This window comes from Diceros bicornis, chromosome 31, assembly GCF_020826845.1.
Source record: "Diceros bicornis minor isolate mBicDic1 chromosome 31, mDicBic1.mat.cur, whole genome shotgun sequence".
Lineage (NCBI taxonomy): Eukaryota > Metazoa > Chordata > Mammalia > Perissodactyla > Rhinocerotidae > Diceros > Diceros bicornis.
In genome coordinates, this window is record NC_080770.1 from 35,110,675 (window position 1) to 35,137,936 (window position 27,262).

The 27,262-nt window shown below is 35.7% G+C and overlaps 1 protein-coding gene across 1 annotated transcript in view; it reads left to right on the plus strand.

The window, feature by feature from the left end:
- CSTF3 (cleavage stimulation factor subunit 3) overlaps positions 1-27,262 on the plus strand; it is a 71,630-nt gene that overhangs the window by 1,804 nt on the left and 42,564 nt on the right. The window contains exons 2-3 of the mRNA XM_058527192.1: positions 14,108-14,209; positions 14,332-14,427. Of these exons, the coding sequence (XP_058383175.1) occupies positions 14,108-14,209; positions 14,332-14,427 (198 nt within the window). The remainder of the gene's footprint in view (positions 1-14,107; positions 14,210-14,331; positions 14,428-27,262) is intronic.

Here is a 27,262-nt window from a genome sequence, read left to right on the forward strand (position 1 = left end):
AATCAAGTCCATATTCAAATTTCCCCAATTGTCCCAAGTGATTCATACAGTTTTTGTTTTTTTTTTAAATCAGAATTTAATCTGGGTTCACATTACATCATTTGGTTATGACTCTTGAATATTTCCTCTGTTTTTGTCTCCCCTAGGATAATGTCTGGTTGAAGAATCCGGGACAGTTTTCTTGTAGGACTTTTCATTTTCTGGGTTTATTTGATTTTTGTGTGTGTGGTGTCATTTAACTTGTCCCTTCATCTTCTGTATTTCCTGAAAACTTTATGTTTAGGTGTAAACTCAGAACTTTGATAATATTTGGGTTAAATATTTTTGGATAGAATACTTTATAACGTTACATCCAAAGGCACTTCATGCTAGGTTGTTCCACTATTTAGTGATGATTAAGTTTGATCACTTGGTTAGGGTAATGACTGTGGATCTCTTCATTGTAAAGGGTTATTTCCCCTTTTGCAGTTAGTAATCTGTGGGTTGATACTATGTTCCTCAATAACCTTTTACCTAGTTATTTATCATCAATTGATAATCATTGAATAAATCAGTTGTTACATTGGAGGTGGGAAATGGTAGTTTTTTAAAAATTCTGGGGGCCGGCCCGGTGGCTTAGTGGTTAGGTGCGCGCCCTCCGCTGCTGGCGGCCCGGGTTTGGGGCCCGGGTTTGGGGCCCGGGTTTGGATCCCGGGCGCACACCGACGCACTGCTTCACCGGCCATGCTGAGGCCGCTTCCCACGTACAGTAGCTGGAAGGATGTGCACCTATGACATAACAACTATCCACTGGGGCTTTGGGGAGAAAAAGGGGGAAAAAAATTCTGTTATTCTGTCTCTGTTTACTGGCTCATATTTCTCTGTAAAGAAGGAATTTCCTGTCCCCCCCGTCCCTCCTTTTTAAAGATTATCACTGTGGTCTCAAGAGTTTCTTGTATTTAATAGTATGTTAAAATCACCTATAGCCATTTTTCTTTTGGATGCTCAACTTATCCTAACCTTTATGATGGCTCCTGGATCTTTTTTCCATCGATCTAAAAAGATATTTTTGAACATCTGATTACCGACAGAGAGTCATCTTCATATAATCTTTTCTTCAACTTTTTGATATGTTTCAAACATGCAAAAAAGTAGAGCTTCAACTCATGGTTAATCTTGTTTTTTCCATGCTTTCGCTTGCTCTCCCCACCCCTATTACTTAGAAGCAAATCCCCAAAAATAGGTGTTCTTTTGTGTACTTATTAATGAGGAAAGAAAGATGAAACACTCACAGTGTTGAAACTTGAAACCTGGTTTATTTTGTTGGGTTACCATGAGTACTTACTAGCTGTTAAGGGTTAAGAGCAGCGCCAAACAGTTTTAAAGCCTGAGTGGATGTGTGTGTGGGTTAGGAAGAGGGAGGGAAAGGGCCAAGTATGTATGTTAGATGATGCGTTCTTTGGGCCCCATTATTTTATCTGTTTTTAACAAAATCTTTCTGTAATAGCCTTTCTTACTTTTCCCTCTCCCATTTTATGTGATATTTAGTATACCAGTTTTGGGCAGGCAAATTTCATTTGATCTTTATTGTTAATATTTCCTTTTTTTTTTTTTTCTTTGCTTGAGGAAGATTCGCCCTGAGCTAAAGTATGTACCAGTCTTCCTCTATTTTGTATGTGGGTCGCTGCCACAGCATGGCTGACGAGTGGTGTAAGTCTGTGCCTGGGATCTGAACCCTAGAACCTGGGCCGCTGAAGCAGAGCACACCATTAGGCCATGGGGCCTGCCCCTATTGTTAATATTTCTTGAGAAAAGTGGACTGTATGGAATGTGCTCTTTTGGCAATAATTGTTCCTAAAAGAGATTGATCTTTGTTTACAAAAGTATTGTTTTTCCTTAGAGGTACACAGAAAGGTACTGTTAGGAGAGATTGCCTTCCTTTAGCATCAGGAATACAGGAGTTTCAGGGAGTACAGGAGTTTACATCCTGGATAGACCTTCCAGAATGACAAAATCTGTATTCATGTTTGTACCTATTAAGTGGACAGTTGCCAAAAACAATTCATAGTTTTAAGCTTTTCTGCCATTGTCTCTAAATCTTTGTTTTTCTTTAGACAAGATCTAGCTGTGAATTTGAGTCTTTTTGTTTTGTTTTGCCGGACAATTGATAATGGTCTGAGAATTGATCTGAAAAGGGATTTGAGTTGGGCAAATATTTAGAGTTTTTAGATTAATGGATAGTTTTTTTTTTTTAAATAATTTTATTTATTTATTTATTTTCCCCCCAAAGCCCCAGTAGATAGTTGTACGCCATAGTTGCACATCCTTGTAGTTGCTGTATGTGGGCCGCGGCCTCAGCATGGCGGGAGAAGCGGTGCATCGGTGCGCGCCCGGGATCCGAACCCCGGGCCGCCAGTAGCGGAGTGCGCGCACTCAACCGCTAAGCCACGGGGCCGGCTCTTGCCCTTCTGGTTTTACTCAATATTTACTGATTAAAAACTATCCATTAGGGCCGGCCCTGTGGCTTAGCGGTTGAGTGCGCGCACTCCGCTACTGGCGGCCCGGGGTTCGGATCCCGGGCGCGCACCGATGCACCGCTTCTCCCGCCATGCTGAGGCCGCGGCCCACATACAGCAACTACAAGGATGTGCAACTATGGCGTACAACTATCTACTGGGGCTTTGGGGGGAAAATAAATAAATAAATAAAATTATTTAAAAAAAAAACCAGAAGGGCAAAACTATGTCCTAATGGATGTTTTCCAACGTTTCACTTAATTTATCTAGTGAATTAGTATCTTGGCTACTCTTGGTCTAAAGAAGTCCTATTTTTCAAATTCAAAAATCTTAATCGATTTTTATTTGTAGTTTGTAGCTATTTATTTCCTAGGGGATGAATAAGCAAATTTAATAAGCAAATATGATAAGTATAATTACTTGAACCAATAACCTTTGGCCTATTTTTACTTTTTTAAGTTTTTGAATTGTTTGCATGTTCAGTAGATTTTTAGTCTTTGGAAAGGTTGAAGAGGTTATTGCTTTATATTTCAGGATACGTATTTAAATTCATTCACAATAAAACATCTAGTAGAGTTCTGTTGCACTGGTAAAGGAACCCAGGACTAAGCTGGCATCCAGTCCTAATGTGACACCTGTCACATAAAATGCTTTATTCTCTAGGCGTGTGAATTGGCTCAGTTACTACTTGCAGATATTTCTGCAGAGTGCTGCCCTGCTTTTTAATTTTGAAAAAGGTTGACTACCAAGAGAAACTTAAGACTTCAAGTGTATGGTATAGTATATGCAATTTTCTTAATGTTTTAGCAAAAAAATAGAAGACTTGGAATGACTTAGGTCTGATGCCACTTTATTTTTAAGGAAACATAACATTTAAAAAAAATGTGTTTATGGAACAGATAGATTACGTAGTGTTTCTCAAGATGGTGTTCATGTCTATTGCATCATAGTCACATAGGTGTTTTATAAAAGTATAGGTGCCTGCACCTTAATTTCAGACAGACTGTATCCGATTCTGAGAGTGGGGCTGAGAATCTTCACTGGAAACAAGTACCACAGGTGATTTTTATATAAACGAAAACTTGCAAACCACTTAGTTAGGGGTTGAAGATACTTGGATCTTAAAAGTTGTTTTTGAATACCTCCTTGATAAAATAAGTGGAGGAAAAAAAATGCAGATTATTTGAGGATGGTTAGGCTTATTTTACTGATTTTCCTCCCCCTACTGTAATTAGATAGTCATTACCCTTAATAGTGGAAAACACTCATTACAAAACCAGATTTGAGACGCATCTCTGTTTGTTCTGGTGGTCATGGTCAAGAGCTTATTTAGGTTTAAGTCCTTTAACTTGCCACCTCCCTCCCCACTTTGGACATTTATCACTTGGATTAAATTTTCACTGATCTTTATTTTTTTTAAGATTTTATTTATTTATTTATTTATTTTTTCCCCCCCCAAAGCCTCAGTATATAGTTGTATGTCATAGTTGCACATCCTTCTAGTTGCTGTATGTGGGACGCGGCCTCAGCATGGCCAGAGAAGCGGTGCCTCGGTGAGCGCCCGGGATCCCAACCCGGGCCGCCAGCAGCAGAGCGTGCGCACTTAACCGCTAGGCCACGGGGCCGGCCCTCACTGATCTTTATTTTAACTTAATTTCGGTATGACCTCTAGCATAACACCCTCCCCATTTACTACAAAAATAGACAGCTATTTGAAGAAAGAGAACTACCTTTTTTTTCCTGTCCAAGTTTTACTTCCCTGGTGAGAATGGGAAGAGGAAATTAGATTATTTTATTTTATTCTTTCAATCATTAATAGAATAGTGTCTGTCACTTCTCCACCCTCCTCCCCCAGTTAACAAGTCCCTATTGTAAATTAAGATGCCATATAGAAAGAAAGTTGATTTGCAGTTTTAGTAAAGCTTAACTAATAGAGAGTTTTGCAGAGGCTACATGACATGTCCACAATTGTATGAAAAGGCTATTAAAAATACTTCTCCCTTTTCCAGCTATATAACTGTACTTATGTGGTTATATACTTCATCCAAAACAATATATTGCAGTAGATGGAAAGCAGAAGCAGATAATATCTTCTATTCAGCCAGACACTAAAGAGATCACAAAAATGTAAAACAGTGCCATTGTTTTCACTATTTATTTGTTTTGGAAAATATTTTTAAATAAAATTAAGGAGTTTATTATTTTAAAATGAATTAGCAAATACTTTTAAATTTTTTGTGTTAATTTCTAATGTGATAATGTTGATAGATATAACCCACATTTTTAGAAAATCTCTTTGGTTCCTTAGTTTTTAAGAGTGCAGAGCGATTCTTTACAAAAAGTTTGAGAACCGTTGAACTAGTGCATGCTGCCTGTGAGGCCATTAGTTCTATTTCTGAATTAGCTTCACATTACAAACAAAAGGTTAAACATGGGGGCCAGGGCTGTCCCGGTGGTGCAAGTGGTTAAGTGTGCGCACTCTGCTGTGGCGGCCCGGGATTCGCCAGTTCGGATCCCGGGCACACACCGATGCACTGCTTGGCAAGCCATGCTGTGGCGGCGTCCCATATAAAATGGAGGAAGATGGGCGTGGATGTTAGCCCAGCGCCAGTCTTCCTCAGCAAAAAAAAAAGGGGGGGGGATGGGCAGATGTTAGCACAGGGCTGATCTCACAAAAAAAAACCAACATGGGGGCCAGCCCCATGGCTTAGTGGTTAAGTGTGCGTGCTCCGCTACTGGCGGCCCGGGGTTCGGATCCCGGGCGTGCACCTGCGCACCGCTTCTCCGGCCATGCAAAGGCCGCGTCCCACATGCAGCAACTAGAAGGATGTGCAACTATGACATACAACTGTCTACTGGGGCTTTGGGGAAAAAAAAAAGGAGGAGGATTGGCAATAGAGGTTAGCTCAGAGCTGGTCTTCCTCAGCAAAAAGAGGAGGATTAGCACTGATGTTAGCTCAGGGCTGATCTTCCTCACCAAAAAAAAAAAAAAAAAGGTTAAACATGAAAAGTGAAAAGACAACCCCCTGAATGGGAGAAAATTTTTGTAAATCATACATTTGATATGGGACTTGTATCTATAGTATATAAAGGACTATTGCAATTCAGTAATGAAAAAATAACCCAACTAAAAATGGGCAAGGAATCTGTATAGATATTTCTCCAAAGATGGATAAATGGCCAATAAGAACATGAAAAATGCTCAGTTTCATTAGCCATCAGGGAAATGTGGGTCAAAACCACAATGTGATACCACTTCACACCCGCTGGGATGGTTATAATCATCAAAAAGACAGATAATAAGTAGTGTTGGTGAGGATGTAGAGAAATTGAAACCCTCATACAGTGCTGATGGGAAAATAAAATGGTTCAGTCGCTTTGTTAAACAGTCTGGCAGTTCTTCAAAATGTTAAACATAGAATTACCATATGACCTAGCAATTTCACTTCTAGATATGTACCTAAGAGAAAACACAAAATGAGCTCCACTCAAAAACTGGAAATGATCCAAATGTCCATCAACTGATGTATAAATGTGGGATATCCATACAATAACAGAATATTATTTGGCAATAGAAAGGAAAAGTAGTGATATATGATAAAACATGAACCTTGAAAACATGTAAAGTGAAAGCCAGAAACAAAAGAACGTGTAGTGTATGATATTTACATGAAATACCTGCACATGAATGGAGACAGAAGGTAGATTGGTGGTTGCCTAGGGCTAGGGACCTGGGAAATGCGAATGACTGTTCATGGATACGGGTTTCTTTTTGGAGTGATAAAATTTTTTAAAATTTATTGTGATGGTTGCACAACTCCAAATATACTAAAAATCATTGAATTGTACACTTTCAGTGGGTGAGTTGTGTGGTATGTGATTGTCTCAATAGAGTCATTATTAAAAAAGAAATTAAAAAGGTCAAACACATAATGGATTTACCCTACCTCCATACTTTTAGCCAGTTGTGCACATTGTTATTCACAGACAAAATAAATTCGTTGATATTTTAGCGATACACTACTAGAAAGACAATTCATGGAACAGATGCTAGAGATAGTTCCTCAGTAACATTTTCTCCCTATACAAAAAAAAGCACATCATCTAGTTCACAATTTTTTCTGATTTTTGTACCCATTTGAAATAGTATATGTTGGTATATATCTCTTTATACTCCATACAGTTGTATTATTTTTCTGGTTTTTAAAATTGTGCAAATCAAAGTTCACAACGTCCTGCTAATATCATTGGTAACGTGTGTGCCTTGAGATCTAGTCCAGCTTTTGTTCTGCTCATTTGATTTGGGGTCCCATCCTGCTTCCCATTAACATCCTTTATATAAAGAATGATAATGGGATTATAGTTTATTCCAAAGGCAAAAGCTGGATTTTGAAAGAGTTTCTTATAGTAATGTGTTTTTGGGATGTCCAAGCATGGGGCAGCTGTTTTTTTGCTGTACTAAGCAGAGTTCTGACTTCATTCTGTTACAAAGGGGCACTGGAAACTTGCCGTAAGTTTTCCTGAAGTGACTTATTCCTCTGATCTGGGAACATATTCAGGAAATAATTCAACTCCATTTCTTATGGAAGCCCAGTCTCCTTGTAGATTCTAGAAAACTGTTCAGTTTTCCTTTGCCCTATAGAAATTTGGTAACCAGGCCAGAAAACAAAAATGTTATGCTGTTGGCTACCCAACTGGTTCATAGCTGTGATGCTGGATGACTTTTTTCTTGTGGGAATTAAATGTGGCCGTAACTAGCAGAGTAAGTTTTGGCCATTTTGGTTTGGGTCCGTTGTTAATTAATGCAATTGATTGAGAATTATCCATATAGATTGTTTTATGAACATTTAACTACATCCTTGGGCAGAAGAAGATATTTAGGGATGTAACAGATTCTGAAAAGAGCTGAGCCATGGTTCTGCCAGATTCTAACTGGATTTTGGGCAGACTATGTAATTTAATTATATTTCTTACTCTGAAATAGGGTTATTAATTATTTAACAAGGAGTAATGATTAATGCCTGACATAGTAGATGCTCAGCAAATGTTTTTACATCTGATCTCCTATGTCCTTTGCATGAGTTCTTAGGTCCATGGTAACCCCTTCCTTCAGGTGTCTGTGGATAGAATTTTAGAGTTTCCATGAACTTGGTTGGGGAAAATAAAATGCATTATTTTCACTAATCTCTAAATGAAACTGAGCCTTTCCTTCTATTATGAATGTAGGTGAGAAACCACACCAGTACTGTTAGCAACACCTCTGACTGGGATATAAATTGAAGATATTGTTGCAGTCATCACTAGACTCGCCACTACATCTTGTTATTTAATGTGTTAAGCGTCTACTACTATATAAAACTTTGTTCAAAAAGCATTTCAGTAATTATATTTCAATATAATTGGTTTCCTTTGAAATCCCTCATAGTTTATTTTGTATATTTAAGAATGTTATTTTGAGTAAGGATAGGCTTTGCTAGACTGCAGAAAGGTTCTGTGGCACCAGAAAAAGGTTAGGAACCCCTGGAGAACCATGGTTTTCAACTGAAGCTGCACATTAGAACCAACTGGAAAGTTTTAAAAACGTAGTGATGGTCCAGGCCCGTTTCTAGAGATTCTGGTTTAATTGATCTGGAGTGGGGCTTGAGCATCTTTTTACATCGCCTTTCCTCCAGCTGATTGTAATGTGCTGCCAGGGTTGAGAATCACTAAATGAAGGGCTTATTTAGTATGGAGACATTTATATTTCTTGACTGTAATTATGCTGGTCAAATATTAGATGCCATTTTCTGAGTTTTTTTGTCGGTAGGTTAATTTTCAGCAAGTGGATCTTGAGTGATTTGCCCTCCTGTCAAACTGTGTTGAAACGCTAGTTGTTAGCATTAATTAAAGCAATTCAAGTGTAGGTTAGCTGTTTAGTTCCTGATTTAAAGTTCCTGTATCAGATTTACTTCTTTTATTTATTTGTTTGTTTGTTTATTTATTTATTTTTCCCCCCAAAGCCCCAGTAGATAGTTGTATGTCATAGTTGCACATCCTTCTAGTTGCTGTACGTGGGACGCGGCCTCAGCATGGCTGGAGAAGGGGTGCGTCGGTGCGCACCCGGATCCGATCCCGGGCCGCCAGTAGCGGATCGCGCGCACTTAACCGCTAAGCCGTGGGGTCGGCCCCAGATTTACTTCTTATTTTATGATTAACGTTTTAGAGTTGGTATCTTACGATTTAGGGTCCTAGTTTATTTTAAAATATATATATTTTTTGTGTGTGAGGAAGATCAGCCCTGAGCTAACATCTGATGCCAATCCTCCTCTTTTTTCTGAGGAAGACTGGCCCTGAGGTAACATCTGAGCCTATCTTCCTCTACTTTACATGGGACGCCGCCACAGCATGGCTCGACAAGCAGCGTGTCATTGCGCGCCCGGGATCTGAACTGGTGAACCCCGGGCCGCCGCAGTGAAGCGCGCGCACTTAACCGCTCGCGCCACTGGGCCAGCCCCTTAAAATATTTTTTAAGTTTTTTTTTTCAAGAAGTAAACCCTTTATAAGTGGTCTTTATTTTGTTGTATCCCAAGTGCCCTTTCAACAATGTCTGGCACATACTGGACACTGAGCAAATATTTTTCAGGTGAATAGTAAAAATTCAAAAGCAGAAGAGTATACAGTGTATAGTAAGTGTATATGGAGTGTGTGTCTCTCCCTCCCCGGCTGCTCTGCCTTTTTTTTAACCCAGTACTGTGGTGATTGTTCCATGTTGCTATCTATAGACCTGCCCTGCCTTGTTCTTTTTAGTGACGATTCCATAATTTATTTAACCAGTTCTTTTACACATGATTGTTTAAATTATTTCTAGTCTTGTGCAACAACAAAGAACCTATTAGCTATTCTTCTATAGCTATTATTAGCTAACCTGTAATGGCTGTTCTTCAGTATACATCTTTGTGTGCAATGTGCAGTAGGATAAGTTGCCAGAAGTGGAATTCCGAGTCAGACATTCATATTAAATTTTGATCAGTTTACTCTTTGCCCCTGTCAACAATGTGAGAATGTCTGTTTTTACGTACCCCTGCCAGTGCAATGTTAATTATAAAACGTTTGATCTCTGTCTTATGGTTTACATTTGTATTTCTTTTGAGTGTTTAAAGTTCATTGTTACTTCTCTTTCTATGAACTGTTCGCATACTTTGCCCATTTTCTTTTTTTTTTTATTTGTGACTTACTGTAGAGTTAACTGACTCATAGATAAAGCAGTTAGTTCATATTTTACATTTAGTTGCTTATGAATCTTGTCTAGTTCTTGCCCCATACATTTTTTAGAAGGTTATTTACCCATTATAGAACTTCATTAATTATAGAATCAGAACCTAGTTTTTGCCTCTGGGCAATCTAGTCTTTGTCCTAAGGGGAAATAGCTGGATTCAATCTGTAGCCTATTCCAAGTGCCAAAAGAACATTAGGTAAAACTAAAAATAAAAAATGTAAAAACTATTTAGAAACCTCTCTGGCTATCTGTAAATCTGTCAGATTTTACAAGAACCGTTAAATATTGACAATGGTTATAGCAGAGGGAATAAGTATTATTTGCTCTCTCTGATGTTGTGGTGTTGCAGTCGGAAAAGCATTTAGCTTTGTATAACAATAGTTGGTTAATGCTGCAAATTAACTAAGGCAAACATTTGCTTTGAGCAAAAATAAAACCAACAGAGTGTATCTGACCACCATTGTGATAAGCTTTTTAATGAAATATAGATGGAATATAAAACATTTTTCAAATTCTAGCAAGATATTTAAAATGGTACTCCACCTGTAAGTAAAAAATCTGGCTGCATTACTTTATGAAAATCAAAATGACTTATAAATACCATATAACATTTGATACATTTAAATTGGCAGAATGGTGATTTTCTTTAGTTTTTGTTGGATAGGTTGCCCATTTTCTTTTTGAGTTGCTGGTCTTTTATTGACTAAACTTTGCATTAACAAATTTTGTACTTTGCCATATGTGTTGGGGATACTTTTTATTTGTCTTTTGACTTTGATTATACTTTTCTCATGCACAAATTTAAACTTTATGAATTAAATTTACTCTTTTCAAAGGCTTCTGAAGAGCCTTTCCCGTACAAAGATACACTTCAGCATGTTTTCCTCTAGTTCTTTTTTGTGTTTTTGTTTTTAATGTTTAAATCTTTGATCTCTCTGAAATTGACTTTGGTAGAAAGGGTAAAATAGGAATTCAACTTTATTTTGAAAAAATTGACTTTGCATGTCTTCTAACAGATGACTATACAGTTATTCTAACACCATACATTGAATAATCCACCATTCTTATTTGAAATGCCACCTTTATTATTTGCTAATTTTCCATATATTGTTCTCTTTCTGAACCATCCTGGTCCGTGATTAGTTTGTCACCATTACCAAACTGTTTTACTCTGTCATTTTATGTTTTAATGGGGGTGGGGCCAGTATCCTTTATTAAACTTTTACAGTTTTAGTTTCTTGAGCAAGCTGTTTATAAAACTCTTGTATATTAGTAAAATATGATAATTTTGATACAAAATTACATTAGTCTTTTAAAACTTGTTTTTCTTTCTAAGTAAATGTACACTTATTGGTGGTGGAAACTAATTTATTCCAAAGAAAAGAGTATATTTCTCCTAGGTAATGTTTTTTCCTAAACAGATGACCTTAAAAATTTTTTCCCAACTGATGTTTTAACGGAATTGTTCTAAGAGATATTAATTGCCTCTAAAAAAAATGGAGAAAAAGAAAGGTGTTAGAGGGGCCGGCCCCGTGGCTTAGCTGTTCAGTGTGCGCGCTCGGCTGCTGGCAGCCTGGGTTCGGATCCCGAGAGCACACCGATGCACTGCTTGTCTGGCCATGCTGAGGCGGCGTCCCCCATACAGCAACTAGAAGGATGTGCAACTATGACATACAACTATCTACTGGGGCTTTGGGGAGAAAAAAGAGGAAGATTGGCAATAGATGTTAGCTCAGGGCCGGTCTTCCTCAGCAAAAAGAGGAGGATTAGCATGGATGTTAGTTCAGGGCTGATCTTCCTCAAACAAAAAAAATAAAATAAAATAAAATAAAAAAGAAAGGTGTTAGGGGCAGTGCTTCCCTCTCTATCCCTTGAATATTATTCATGTGTATTGCCATATTATAGATTTCAAGAAGTCCTGTAAAAAGGCAAACCAAAACTTCGTAGAAAGTAGCATTTATCTGACTTACTTGAGTGCCACTTTCTTTTTCCGGTATACAGTAGTATTCTGAACAACAATTGGAGAAGTAATAATTGTGTTTATGCCTAGATGCTAGCTACTATTTTAAGTATTAAGTTTTTTTTTTGATCCTTTATTGAAAAAATAATATACATATGTTATTAAAAAGGCTCCTTCTCACTTCCAGGGTTTCAGGCCCCCTCTTCAGCATCAATCACTCTTAGCAGTTCTCCTGCATCTTTCCAGTAAGCTTGTTTGTCCAAGCTCATATTTATGAAAATATATCTCCCTTTGAAACATGAAAGGAAACATTACTCAATGCTTTTTCACATAACACTAAATCTTGGCAGTCATTTTATATCAGTACATATATGTGCTCACTGCATGCTCTCCAGCAGGACAGAACCATTACATGGATGACCTATATTCTATTTAACCAGTTCTCTATGATGATAGGTTAGGTTGTCTCTAGGATTTGGGTACTACAGACAATGCTGCAATGCACATCATTGTGTATACTTTTTTTTTTTTTAATTGATGTTTTAATGGTTTCTAACATTGTGAAATTTTGGGTTGTACATTTTTGTTTGTCCATCACCATATATATGACTCCCTTCACCCCTTGTGCCCACCCCCCACCCCCCCTGGTAACCACAGTTCAGTTTTCTCTGTCCATGTGTTGGTTTATATTCCACATATGAGTGAGATCATACAGTGTTTGTCTTTCTCTTTCTGGCTTATTTCACTTAACATAATACGCTCCAGGCCCATCCATGTTGTTGCAAATGGGACGATTTTGTCTTTTTTTATGGCTGAGTAGTATTCCATTGTACATATATACCACATTTTCTTAATCCAATCGTCAGTCGAGGGACACTTAGGTTACTTCCACTTCTTGGCTATGGTGAATAATGCTGCAATGAACATAGGGGTGCATAAGCCTCTTTGGATTGTTGGTTTCAGGTGAGTTGGATAGATTCCCAGTAGTGGGACGGCTGGATCATAGGGCATCTCTATTTTTAATTCTTTGAGGAATCTCCATACCGTTTTCCATAGAGGCTGCACCAATTTGCATTCCCACCAGCTGTGTATGAGGGTTCCTGTTTCTCCACATCCTCTCCAACATTTGTTGTTTTTTGTCTTGGTGATTATAGCCATTCTAACAGGCGTGATCTTAGTGTTGTTTTAATTTGCATTTCCCTGATGATTAGTGATGTTGAGCATCTTTTCATGTGCCTATTGGCCATCTGTATATCTTCCTTGGAGAAGTGTCTGTTCATTTCCTCTGCCCATTTTTTGATCGGGTTGTTTGTTTTTTTGTTGTTCAATTGTGTGAGTTCTTTATATATTAAGTATTAAGTTTTTAAGGTTATATTTCTACAGTAAAAAATAAAACTACCATCTTAAATGGTTTAGAAAATATAGAAAGACAGAAAGGGAAAACAAAAATCACAATACTTGTCACCACTCATCACCCAAACGTAACCACTAAATATTTTAGTACAATCTTTTTAATCTCTTTTATTGCAGATTTCTTTTATAGTTTTCATTATGCTATATATACAATTTGTGAATCATGTTTTTAAAACTTTTACATCAAAATAAAATTTCCATGTCATTTCATGCTTTTTCTTTGTGGGTCAGGATGAATGTTCTATAGCAGTGTTTCTCACAGTTGATCTAGGGACCCTGGGAGTTCCTAAGACATTCAGAGGGTCTGAGTTCAGACTGTTTCATAATAAATTTAAGACATTATTTGCCTTTTTCACTCTTAGTTGCTCATGAGAGTACAGTAGAATTTTTACATGATGTGATATTGCAGCAGATTGAACGCAGAAGCAGATACGAAAATCTGGTTACATTTTTTAAGTCAGGCATGAAATGGATTTGCAAATATGTAAAACAGGGATATTATTCTCACTGAATTTTTAATAATTATTTTTCATAAATGTTATTTATGTTAACATGTAAATAATTTTGTTATTTATATATAAATAAATATTTAACATTTTCTCAGTTTTAATTTCTAATATGGTAAATATTGAAATAACCCACATAAGCAACAGCTCTTTGGCATACTTAATTTTTAAGAGTATAAAAGCGATCCTGAGACCACCAGGTTTGAGAACTGCTGCTCTATAGTATGTAATAAAAAAAGATGGGTTTGTTTACATTTAAAAATGTCTTTTAAAAGTATATGATCACTTAATTTCATTTTTTGCAAGTGACTTATAACGTATATATAGATTTCAGAAACTACAAATCTCTTTTTTGAGAGGACATTTTAATGCTTTGTATTGTGATACTGCATTTGAGACTGTTATATTGTGCTCGAATTAAATTAGGCATGAGATTTTTTAAAACAGTAACGTTAGTTCCTTATTTTTCCCCCCCCAGGCAGCTGAGTATGTCCCAGAGAAGGTGAAGAAAGCCGAAAAGAAATTAGAAGAGAATCCATATGACCTTGACGCTTGGAGCATTCTCATTCGAGAGGCACAGGTTTAGTGATATAGGATTACATTTCCTTCTCTATGGGTCCAATCACACTACTTGGTTCTGCAGTAAATAGTATTTTCATAATCCTAACATTGTAAATGCTGTTTATTGGTTTTCAATTTTAGAATCAACCTATAGACAAAGCACGGAAGACTTATGAACGCCTTGTTGCCCAGTTCCCCAGTTCTGGCAGATTCTGGAAACTGTACATTGAAGCAGAGGTTAATATTTTATTTTATTTTTTCTTATATAGCATCTGATGGGAATTGCAGCATACACTATAGTGATAGAAAACAAGTTAGGAACATAGATAGCACAACTAGGATGAGGAGGATTTAAATGTTTCTTGCCTTTATTTTGTAAAATAGGTATGAAGGAGTAATTAAAATGAATTTTTGAAATTTGGGTCTTGACAAGCTGATGATTGTTGCATTTTGGAGTTGCAACAACATTAAAACAGTTTCAATGGTATTGGAGTGCTTTAGCCTTTTATTTACTTGTCATGTGTCAATTTATTGCCTCCTGTGTCATTTATTTAGAGCTCATTTTTCTTTTTATTCCTACTTACAAACTAATGTGAATGGTATAAGAAAATACAGAAATGTTAACTTAGTTTCATAGAGTATTTTGAGTGTCTGGTGAAATGAAACATTTAGGTGAAAAATTATTTCAGATTTTAATTTTGTGAAAATGCGTGGTTTGTCAATAAATGTAAGCACTTCAATAATTTAAAGAAAAGTTTTTCTGTAGGACAAAGTTTACGTTTTACAGAAATAAGCCAATGTGACTCAGACCTATGTAATCATAATTTACCCAATGATGCTTTGATTTCTTTTTCTTCTTGCTTTGTAACTGTCTTGAAATTTGAAGTCAGGCATATTTATTTTAAAGAGTAAGGGCCCCATTCTTGATTATGATTAGAAGGGAAAAATTCATTTTTGAAGACTGGAATTAGTAGTCAAGATGATAATAAAGTGTTAATGTATCTATAACAATTGGCATCAAGTTATCATTTTTCAGGTTATAAATTAATGGGATGGAAGGAGTGAGATGGGAATAACTGATATCCACATTAAGCTGAAATGATATCCACTTCTTTTTATAACTTATACTAATGAAGTATTCTTATTTTGAATATTAATTTTATAATATAAATTCTCAACATAATCAAGTACACTGCAGCCTCATCATAGCATTTTCCACAGTAGCTGAAATTTGATAATATATGGGTCTGTTTGAACCCGTTCAAAGGGCTTTACTCATCAGTGGTACTGAACAGACTTCAACACAACACAGTGTCACCTGTGATGTGTCCCTCAGAATGGACCCAACCAACAGCAGATTTAAATTGAGGCTACAGTGTACTCATTGTACTTGTGTTATCGTTTATATTGTATTACTTTGGGAGGAGGAGAATTACTGGACAATAGCAGGAACATTGCATGTGTGTTAAAATTTTATGTGTGGTTGTGTATGTGGTATGTCTGTTTGTGTGTTTGTATGTGTGAGAGAGACTGTACCTTATGTGGAGTCTGGTTGTGGTTTTGGCCCAAGACCATATCCTTAAGGTTTCATCACTTAACCTTGAGGACCATTTCTTTCCTTAATATATTTAATCATCAGAGTAGACTGGCACGAAATTCACCAGGTAAGTGAATAGGTCTGTCTGAAGTATGCTGGAGCCAGTGCTGCTTTGTAATACTCATTAAAGCAAGGAACCTGGAGCACCTGTACTTGGTCTGCATTCTAGTTTGACTTTATAAACACATTAGCCTATGTGAAACTCATCAGAAATGAACATAATTGGTACATAATAGTTTTTGTATAGTGAAATAGTACTTTCTGAGTTTTAGAAATTTCCGTTTATCAAGTATTCAGGCATTCATGCATTTTATTATACCATAAATTAAACTGAAATTGGCAAGTAGATACTCCATTCTGTAAGTATAAACACAATTGCGTCTGTTTCTACCATATCCTAGTTAAAAATATGAACTGCATTCTAAGAAAGAATTCTAAGACAGACCAGATGTTATTCCAAGGGGCTGAACGTTGTCTAAATAACAGGCCCATTTCATGTTATTTCAGAGCTGCTAGCAGTTGCTTGATTTATTTAGTTGGTTATGGTTGCAGTTATTTCACACAGATACACAAACACACACAAATATGAATGTATGTGTAAAACATCTTTTGAGAAAAAATGGTAAAGAATATATGTGTATTTTGTAAAATTTCTATTTCTGGTTTAGGAATTAAGATGTTAAATTGAATGCTGATGTCAGAAACACATACCCTGAGCTGTTTTTTCCCCAATTGCTCTTTATTTTTCTATTTTCACATTTTGTACTTTATTTAGCCTGTGAGAGGCTAAAGTTTTCTTTGGTCATATCACCCAGGTGGCCTTTAATATTTCTGGAGAAGACACATAACCCATTTATAATACATTAAAATCTGAAGTCATAATAAGAATGTCTTTACGTTAAAGGTAATACTAACAGTGTTTACATAACATCCTGTATGCACTCTGAAGAAAATAAAGTTTTGTTAATACATTTGTTGTAACTCAGTACTTCATGGTGGGAAAATTGTAATGTTTCATTTATTTATGTTCAGCTAAACCAATGTGTATGAGTCCAAATACATTTAGTTCTTTTCTAATAGAACATACATACATCTTTAATAACAAGAGATAATTTGCTTCCCCAGAGAAATTTATTGTAAATCCTACTTAAGAACAAAGTGGCAAAAAAAAAAAAAAGATTTTTTTGTTTTGTTTTTTTTGCTTTAAATTTAAAACATCAATTGCAAATGAGAGCATGTTATAAATAATTTTTATTAAGAAGTTAATGACATTAATATTTTTAATAATTGCCAGTACCTCCACTTTTATCATATCAGTGAACATTTAGCAGTACCTAGCTACTTGTATAAAAGTTGAACTTTAAAATGTCATTCAATATCCACTTTTATTTTTTTGCTAAAGCATAAAAGTTGTTGGAGGTAAAATTCTCTTGTTCTGATGAAAGGGCATGACCAACATCTGTGTATTTATAATATAATTATATAATTTCAAAGTTAGGCCAAATTACTTTAGTGTTGTATATATTATATAGGAGATCACACTTTGTGTCGTGTGTGAAATATGTTGCTTTAGTCTTACATTCCCAAACTGCTACTTAACATGAGTTAATACTGTGAGAGCAAACAATTGTATGACTGTTGTTAAAGTGATATAGTTAATCAAGTATAGAGACTAAATATAATTGTTATGATATGAAGATACTTTTGCTGCTGCTTAGTTTTAAAGTAAACATTTTAATAGAGCTCTAGCCATTTCGTCAATACACGTCTTAAATCTACAATATAGTATATTTTTGAGTTTAAGAAATGTGAGTTTTTAAACACTAGAGTTAATGGAATACCCAATCAGAGTCTCAATGTTCTTTAAAGAACCACTTTATAGAGTGATGAGAAGGGTCACTAAGTATCACAAAATTGAGAAAATTTATAGTTTTGCCATATTCTTTAAGTTATTTTTCTCCTTTGTGGTTTCTGTAGCTTTTCATATAGCTGGGTAATCACTGCGATAGCATGTAAGCCACGATATCTTAGGAGTATTTTGTTTTGAATTGAGTCACATTCATAAAAATTTTCCTACAAAAGGGTGATGTTTTTTATTGGTAGCTGAAGGAGAAATGAAGAAGGTAATGCTGCTGGTAATAGCAACAATGTATCTTGCTGTCTGTGAAAGCTGTAATTCTTTAATAAAAAGTATATAGAGAATTGATTGCTTTTTATTTTAAAAAATTTAAAAATATGAATCCTTTTCTTATAAATAATGGGTTGTGAAGTCTACACTTCAGTTTTTCAAAATAACCTTTCTACTTGGGAAAAATAATTTTTAAAAATACCTTTCTTCTTGGAAAATGGAAGTGAACTCAGAATGGAACATGAGTGACCTAAACTTCTGCACTGTCGATACTGTTTTGATACCTCTAAGTAGCAGTTTACACTACTGTATTATAATGTTTTGTATACATTGAGCAATGTGATTTTTAAATGCAGATAAAATTATTGCATTATCATGTAGATTATAATTTCTATACGTCAGCTTGCAATCTTTTTTTTTAATCTGTACTCTTCTTATAGATCTGCTCTTTTCCTGTTTGTAATAAATGTTGGTCCATGTCTGTGTGATTATTCAGATTATACTCTAAAATGCAATATGTTTTTTAATCTATAGTTTCTTAAATGCATGTATAAATGTAGTGTAGGGGTGTAAAAGACAACAGGAGTTATTTGCAAACAGAACTGAGTGATCAAATATCTGAAAGTGCTTTGAATAATTACATACTATTTTAAAAACAAAGGAAATATTTGCATGTTTACTATTATAAGTAGTAAACTTCTGTTTTAGGTTTTATTGAAGTATCCATTTTCCCTTCTGTTATTGAGGCATAGCTGTTTAGGTGTTGTCACTTCTACTAACATGGTCTGTACATTTTTTCCTTCTGACCTTTCTTTTGACTCAAGCCGTCACATAATAAAACTATCTGTGAAAGGACAGTTAATTTAGATAAATTTTCTTTAAAAAAATCTTATTTACCATGTCTTCTAGGTAATTTATTTTTTTATATGAAATGTAGTTATTTATTTTCAAGCAAAACCGTATACTAATTAACCTGATTGCCTTTATATTTTTCGACTTGAAAAGCAAAATTACAATCTTTGCAGTCGCTGATAAACATTGAAAAAAAATCATCTTGTCATCTTTTTCTCTCTGCCAAGACTCTTACTTTTTTGTGTGTGTGAGGAAGATCAGTCCTGAACTAACATCCGATGCCAGTCCTCTTCTTTTTGCTGAGGAAGATTGGCCCTGGCCTAACATCTGTGCCCATCTTCCTCTACTTTATATGGGATGCTGCCACAGCATGGCTTCACAAGCGGTGCGTTGGTGCACACCTGGGATCCAAACCTGTGAGCCCTGGGCTGCCAAAGCGGAGCTCGTGCACTTAACCGCTGCGCTACTGGGCCGGCCCCAAGACTCTTATATTTTTAACCCAGCTTCTTTATATTCTATTTTTGTATGTGTGATAAGAGTTACGGTATGTTCTAAAAATGTGGAAAAGGCATCTTTAAGCAGATTTGAATAAAAAGTACATACATTCTAAAATATGATGTGAAACAAAAAGGGCTATTTGATCATGCAATTTGAAGTTTCCGTGTGGGTTATGTTTTAGCCTAAATTTCATAGGCATTTATGGAATAAAACTTAATATATAATACCTAATAACTTAGTTTTTAGAAATTATTGGGCATTGTAGTCAGTAAGATCTTTGGGAATTATTTTGGTAGAGGACCTCCTACCCCTGTCCTAAGAGGTATAATTAAAGATATGCTCTTACATGACATCCATGAGTAAACAAAAACACACTTAAGCCCGTCATAATTTTACAGAGTTAGAAACCTCCATATTTGGAAAAAGAATTAATCCTAACACAGGAAAGCCTTTTTAGGGAGCTCTGCATTTTTGGTTCTAACTTGAGCATAGGGAACCAGGTGGCAGTTAATTGACTTTCGCTTAAAAAGCAAACAAAAAGCCCTCTTAAAAGTCAAAGGCTCAAATATATTTTAATGGGTTCATTTTTTATTTTGCTTAGGTGTACTTTCAACTTGCAAACAGCTGTTCCTTTTGAATGAGTCTGGTTCAAGGCACTTCCAAAAAATGATGTCTAAAGTAATACTAGTGATATCTATTAAAAGCTGCACTTCTAAGTGTGGACAAGGATGCATTTATTAGCTTGTAAATAATTTACTTTTTAAACTTAAATTTTTATTACTAAACAGTTTTGCTCTTAGCAACTTTAGAGCAGAGAACAGTTTGTTAGTTTAATAGTGTAATAAGTTGAAGTCTGTAACAGTTTTTTACCCCACATACTCAGAATCTACAACAATTTCAATAAAATTGTGAATATTTGCTTTGAATACAACTTGTTGCGAAACTAAACAGCTTTTCTAAGGCTCAGGGAAGCATAACTTAGATTAAGTTTTACCATTTTGTATGCTAGGAGACCTCCAAAGAAAAATTTTCTATTTGGAAATGTTAAGGGATAGTTCTAAAAACAAAGAATCTGATGTCAAAGGCAGGATTGATTGTAGTTTTGAAATAATACTTTGAGTAATAAGGTCCAAAGATAGTTAACTAAGTCCCAAAGCTATTTTTAATCTTCCACATAGTTGTATTCATGTGACAAAACATGTTGAATTACAACCCTTCTTTTTATTTTTATTTATTTTTTTGGTGAGGAAGATTAGCCCTGAGCTAACATCCATTTCCAGTCCTCCCTTTTTTCCTGAGAGAGAGTGGCCCTGAGCTAACAGCTGTGTCCACGTCCCTTTCTTTTTTTATATGTGGGACACCTGCCACAGCATGGCTTGAGAAGTGGTGCGTAGGTCCACGCCTGGGATCTGAACCTGCAAACCCCGGGCTGCTGCAGCGGAGCACGCGATCTTAACCACTATGCCACCGGGCCAGCCCCACAACCTTTCTTTTTAAATGCAAAATTTTAGCTCTGTTATATACAGGTAGCATTATTCTCAGTCTTTGTCTAAAGATTCCTATATGGGAAGTGTTTTTTTTTTTTCCAGTTTTATTGAGATATAGTTGACATGTAGCATTGTAAGTTTGAGGTGAACAACATAGTGATTCAATATATGTTTGCATTGTGAAGTGATGACCATAATGTTAACATCCATTACCTCACATAGTAATAACAGAAATGGTCTTTTATGGTGACATTTTGTATAACTTTTTCATATTGAATTTGAAGGAAAAAAGGACGATTTCATGGTGGTGGTCTTGAATTTTTTTTATTCAACAAACTATGAATATGCAAGTATTACATATTAAAGCCAAAGTAGACATTAAGTTTAAATCAGAAGTTTAGAGCTGGAAGATGAATTAGTTTAGCCCCCATATTTTATACATGAGTAAAATAAATCAAGAGATTGTTACCCTTAGAGCCCAAGTTTACAAACTACACTGCTTTAGTGTCACCTGGGAAGCTTAAAACATACAAGCTTTGCAATTAGCTTACCAATATTGCTGACTCAATCTCCAAAGGATGTGCATGTGGAATCTTATCGTTAGGTGTTTCTGGCAGCCAGTTTTGGGAATTGAGGCTTTAGAGGGCAGTAATTGAGTCTTACTGCTATATTTCATACCTCGCGGAATACTCTCTATACTTACCTGGGCTATAAAGTAATTGGTATCCTGGCTTGTTCTTTTGACTACACAGTGTGATTTCTCAATCAGTATATGATCAATCAAAAAGTAATCTTGGGGCCGGCCCTGTGGCTTAGCGGTTAAGTGCGTGTGCTCTGCTACTGGCGGCCGGGGTTCGGATCCTGGGTGCGCACCGAGGCACCGCTTCTCCGGCCATGCTGAGGCCGCGTCCCACATACAGCACTAGAAAGATGTGCAACTATGATGTACGACTATCTACTGGGGCTTTGGGGGAAAAAAAGGAGGAGGATTGGCAATAGATGTTAGCTCAGAGCCAGTCTTCCTCAGCAAAAAGAGGAGGATTAGCATGGATGTTAGCTCAGGGGTGATCTTCGTCACACACACAAAAAAAGTAGTCTTAGAGGCACCTAGTGTGTGTTTGGTAGAAGTCTTGACAGTATGATGACTTCATTAGAACCACGATCAGGGTTAGGGTTGTTATTTAATGTTGACAGTTTTTTACTTGCAATGTTATTTTTGGATTTGAAACCCGATTTTCTGGCTCTATGAACTTTTTTTTTTCTTTAAACACGGTATCATCAAGAATCAGACAACTTCTAAGGAAGATCCCATGTGTTAATTAGAGGGCCGCTTAAGCTGGAGAATGTGGCTTAAACTGCAGCTTTTTTTGATGGCTAGCTCTTGAGAGAGTTTTTAAACATGAATACCACATCTTCATTATTTGTTTTCAGATTATTAGCTGACATCCATTTGTTTAATTAGAGCTTGAGTCTTTATATGTGAGTACTTCTTATTCTTATAGTGGGTGGGGAATGGAGTGTTCTCACAAAGAACCAGTCGTTATTTCTAGCTATTTCTGTAGTCAAGTTTCAATCCATTTCTGAATTCACTACACAGATGAGTGCAGTGTTTCTCAGCCATTTTAAACTCATGTCTCCTTGTTTCAAAAAAATTTTCCTTAGTGGTTTTTGATAGTTTTTAACTCAAATGTGATTTTTTAAATGATAATTTTAGTATTTCTGGTAATATCCATCAAGAGAGTTGGCTCTTACCAGCTATAATTGAGAATTTTGACACCAGTGATATTTGTAGATGTACTCAAGTGATATCTAAATTTCATAAAACTTAAATATCAAAAGTGACATTACCTTAAAATCTCGTCAAAGTGTAGACTTTATGTCATAGGAGGAGGTTTAAAAGTGTTTGTGGGAAGATTGCCAACAAAATAACTTTGTTTCCTGTATTTATACATATTTAATTTCTTCATCCACCATTTCCTTTGATTATTGGTTTTAACTGTTGTGTAATAAGTGAATTTTTTATGGTTTCGTGGTTCTCTTAATTTCGGTATGTTAGTAGGTAAGAAAATGCTTGAAACATTCATTATTTAGATTATCATTGTTTAGAGTTGAAGATTCAAATTGTACACCAATCCCTGGGGATCACACGGTTTAACCTGTTTTGTTATGGGTTGAATAGTAAGTCAGCTTTGCTTTTATGGGTTATAAACTGACATTTTTATATTTTAAGCAATTTCTATACAGCATTTTTAACTTTTATTTTGAAAGTATTTTAAACTTACCAAAAAAGTTGCAAGAACAATGCAAGGAACTCCCATACACTTCACCTTGATTGATCAGTTTTTAACGTTTAGTTATGCTTTATTTTTCCTGAACCATACGAGATTTGGTTGCGTACATCATGAACTTTATTCAGTGTATTTCCTCACAATAAAGATATTCTCATACATAAACACTTAGGAAATTCAGGAAACTTAATAGAATTTTAATCTGCAGCCCATGTTCTGCTTTCATTATTCTAGTAATGCACTTTATAGCAGTTTTCTTTTAAATTAGTATCTAATCCAAGATAGTTATAAATGGTTGTTATTTGTCTTTAGTCTCCTCTGATGTTGAACAGTTCCTCAGCCTTAATTTAAGTTAGATATTTTCCTCGTTAGATTCAGGTTATATACGTTTTAGCTGAAAAGCCACAAATGATTGTGTGTCCTATTATCCAGAGGCACATGATTTTCATTTACTCCTTATTGGTGATGTCAGTGTGGACCATTTTCTCCACTGCATAGTTACTGTTTTCACTTTTGTAATTAGTAAACTAATGGGGAGATACTTTGAGACTGTAAACTTATTTCTCATTTAACAACCACTCACTCTATTTTGAATCTATTAATGATTCTTGCTGAATCAGTGATGTTCTTTTTGACAAATCAGTGTTTTTCCGCATGTTTATTGTTGAGTGTAAATACTCCCTATTAATGACTCAAACTTGAAGCTTATTTCTATTTGAAAACTATTGGAAAGTACTAGCTTCTCTCTCCCTGTCCTCAAGTTTTTTTTTCTTTTAAACAGCTTACTAGTAAGTGTACTTAAAAAAGATGATGCTTTACAGGATTTGAGTGCTTTATAATTGCAGCAACTTTTCCAAATATAAAATCATAGTCTGTCAGTAAGGCCTTTAAATTCTGTCATAAATCATATGGGGAAGGTAAAATTTGCTCCCTCACTCATTAGGTTATATAGAAACTTTACTAGTTTGATGTTTTCATAAGAACCACCATAGGCTACTGGAAATACCTTTATTGATTTACTTAATAGTTGAGCAAATGGCAAATTATTTCAAATAAGAATTTATGTTTTTTGGGGCTGGCCCAGTGGCGCAAGTGGTTAAGTGCGCATGCTCTGCTGCGGCGGCCCGGGGTTCGCCGGTTCGGATCCTGGGCGCGCACCGACGCACCGCTTGTCTTGCAATGCTGTGGCAGGCGTCCCATATAAAGTGGAGGAAGATGGGCATGGATGTTAGCCCAGAGCCAGTCTTCCTCAGCAAAAAGAAGAGGATTGGCAGATGTTAGCTTAGGGCCGATCTTCTTCACAAAAAAAAAAAAGAATTTATGTTTTTTAAAAACCATGAGATCTTGGACTTTAAAATAGGTTAGAAAGAGTCAAAAAGATTATCTAGATAAATATTTGATTGTATTTGCAAATGCTATATTTTTAAAGTACTTATTTAAAAAATTTCTCAGTTGTTTAAGGCACAAAGTAGTTAATACTTTAAAGGAAATAATTTCTCTATTAACAATTAAAGATTGCTTTAGGGCCGGCCCAGTGGCCTACTGGTTAAGTTCGCACGCTCTGTTTCTGGTGGCCCAGGGTTCGCCGGTTCGGATCCTGGCTGCGGACCTATGCACAGCTCATCAAGCCATGCTGTGGCAGGCGTCCCACATAAAGTAGAGGAAGATGGACACGGATGTTAGCCCAGGGCCAATCTTCGTCAGCAAAAAAGAGGAGGATTAGCAACAAGTGTTTGCTCGGGCTAGTCTTCCTCACACACATGCAAAAAGATTGCTTTAAACCATGGATGTGGTATTTTCCAAAAATCAAGCTGTTTGATTGTAAATTTGAATTTCGTGAGTTCACAGAGTAGTTGTGAGATTTACATTTAAAAAACAGACATTCAAAGTCAAAAGAACTTATTTATATAGATGTCTGATTTTTTAATCTTTTATAGTTAATAGGATGATTATTTGCCATGTGCCTCGACTGCAGGGTCGGAATTCTCCCCATTATCTGTGTTACTAAAACAGTGGCCTGATCATTTTTGATAGCGTGGAAAACATGGGTTTAAAGAATTGCTGGTTTATTTAAAGAAATGCAGGGAATTTGCAGGTTATTCTATAAAGGATAGTATGGAGGAATAGGAATGACAATTTGGAAATTGGTGACCTAGGATTTTCTGCTTACAGCTCTTTCTTTTTTTGAATTACTGAATTATAGCTCTTAGTGAATTACCTTAGACAAGCTGTTCAATGTCTCTCTTTTTTTCCCCTTCCCAATTTTTTATTATGAAAATTTTAAGACAGAAGTTGAAAGAATAGTATGAATATTATAGTAAATATACACCTTCCGCCTTGACTCAGTGTTATGTTTTGCCATGCATGCTTTATCTTTCTGTTAAGAATATTGTCCCACATATATAACCACAATACCATTACCACATTGAAAAGGAACAGTAGTGTTCTGATGTAATATCCAGCTCATGTTTACATTTTTCCAACTGTCTTAGATTCATGTTTCTGAAATTCCCTATTTCTATGATGGATGAAATAATTTGAATTTTATTTCCTTATAATGGTCCTTTTTGTGCTGTGCCATGTGTTTAAGTATCAGTTTACCGCACAGATTTCATACAATTTCTCACTCTTGTCTCCTCCATCTGAATAGGAAAACTAATGTGAATTCAAGTGTTTCCCATAATCTATAGATTATGACATAAATGGAAAAGTCCCATTAACTCTAGGCAAGAGTTGTCTTTAGAACTGCTGTAATATTGGGGAGTGGGGTGGGAATTTTTTATGTTTTTACTACTAAGAGGCAACTTATTTTGAATTTAAATATATTTGCAATAAGTCAAAATTTTCGTGGATCTTAAAATATGCATGGAATTGTACTGGAGTTCTCAAAAGTAAGCAAGTTTTTCAGTTGTGTTGCCTTTTAAGTGTAGATCTACAAAACTACTAAATTTTTTTTTTTGAAGATTTTATTTATTTATTTTTCCCCTGAAAGCCCCAGTAGATAGTTGTATGTCGTAGTTGCACATCCTTCTAGTTGCTGTACGTGGGACGCGGCCTCAGCATGGCCGGAGAAGCGGTGCGTCGGTGCGCGCCCGGGATCCGAACCTGGGCCGCCAGCAGCGGAGCACGCACACTTAACCGCTAAGCCACGGGGCCGGCCCAAAACTACTAAATTTAATGGAAAACAATATTCTCTGTGAACATTATATGAGGAAAAATATGTGAGAAAGATATTTTTGGAGGGTAAAATATTTTGTGGAATGGATTTTTAGAAATAAAAAGTCTACATTTAAAAATTCCATTGTTGATTTTCAGTTGTATCTTGTTCGTAGTGATTTTTCCTTTATTCTGATTACTTGCCTCCACAGTAATAGCTAAAATTTATTAGGCCTTTAATATATTCTGGGCACTATGTTTAATACTTTATATGGGATATCTGATTAATCACCGTTTAACTTTTGGGTAGGTATGTATTATCCCCTATTTTTTTCAGATGTTCAATTTTTCTGAGATTTAGAGGACTTAAAATAGGTTTCCTGAAATCAACAAAATTAAGCTACTGGGAAGAAAGTGGGAAAGCTGGGGCCTTATACTCAAGTATTCTGATTCCTGGGTCTTGGATCCTAGACACTAACCACTATACTAAGTAACCTAAGGAATTTAAATACAGTATAGTTGTAGAAATAGCTATAGAGTAGGTTCTTAACTGACTTCTTTTTACTTTGCTCAAGAGTTTTTTGCATTCTTATTTAGCTATTAGGTTTTGGGGGTACATTTGAAAAAAAAGATGTATAGCTACTCAACCACATAAAATTGCTACAATTCTTTTAGAAGGTGGCAGGGTACAGTAACTTTAATGCAGCCTCATCTTATGGTTTGTGTAAAATCTTAGCTATAAAATTCTACTTTGCTATTCTATGTATTTTTATCCTTCACAGTTCTTAAAATTTTTGGCGATATGTACTTAGGTCTAATTTCAAATAGCAGAAAGAGCTTCTGAACACAAAAGCAGCAAATCTTAGTAATTTATAAGAACACATTCTTTACAGCTCCAAATACCTATTGGCATTCAACATTCATGTGAGAACAATGAATTTTACCTTCTGTTTCTGATTTAGCAATTAGGAGTTTTATTGGGATGGAATTTACTTAAATCAAAGCCAAAATTTAGAATTTAGGTAAAGTATGTTAGCATTTGAATATCTGCTTACTAGACAGTTAT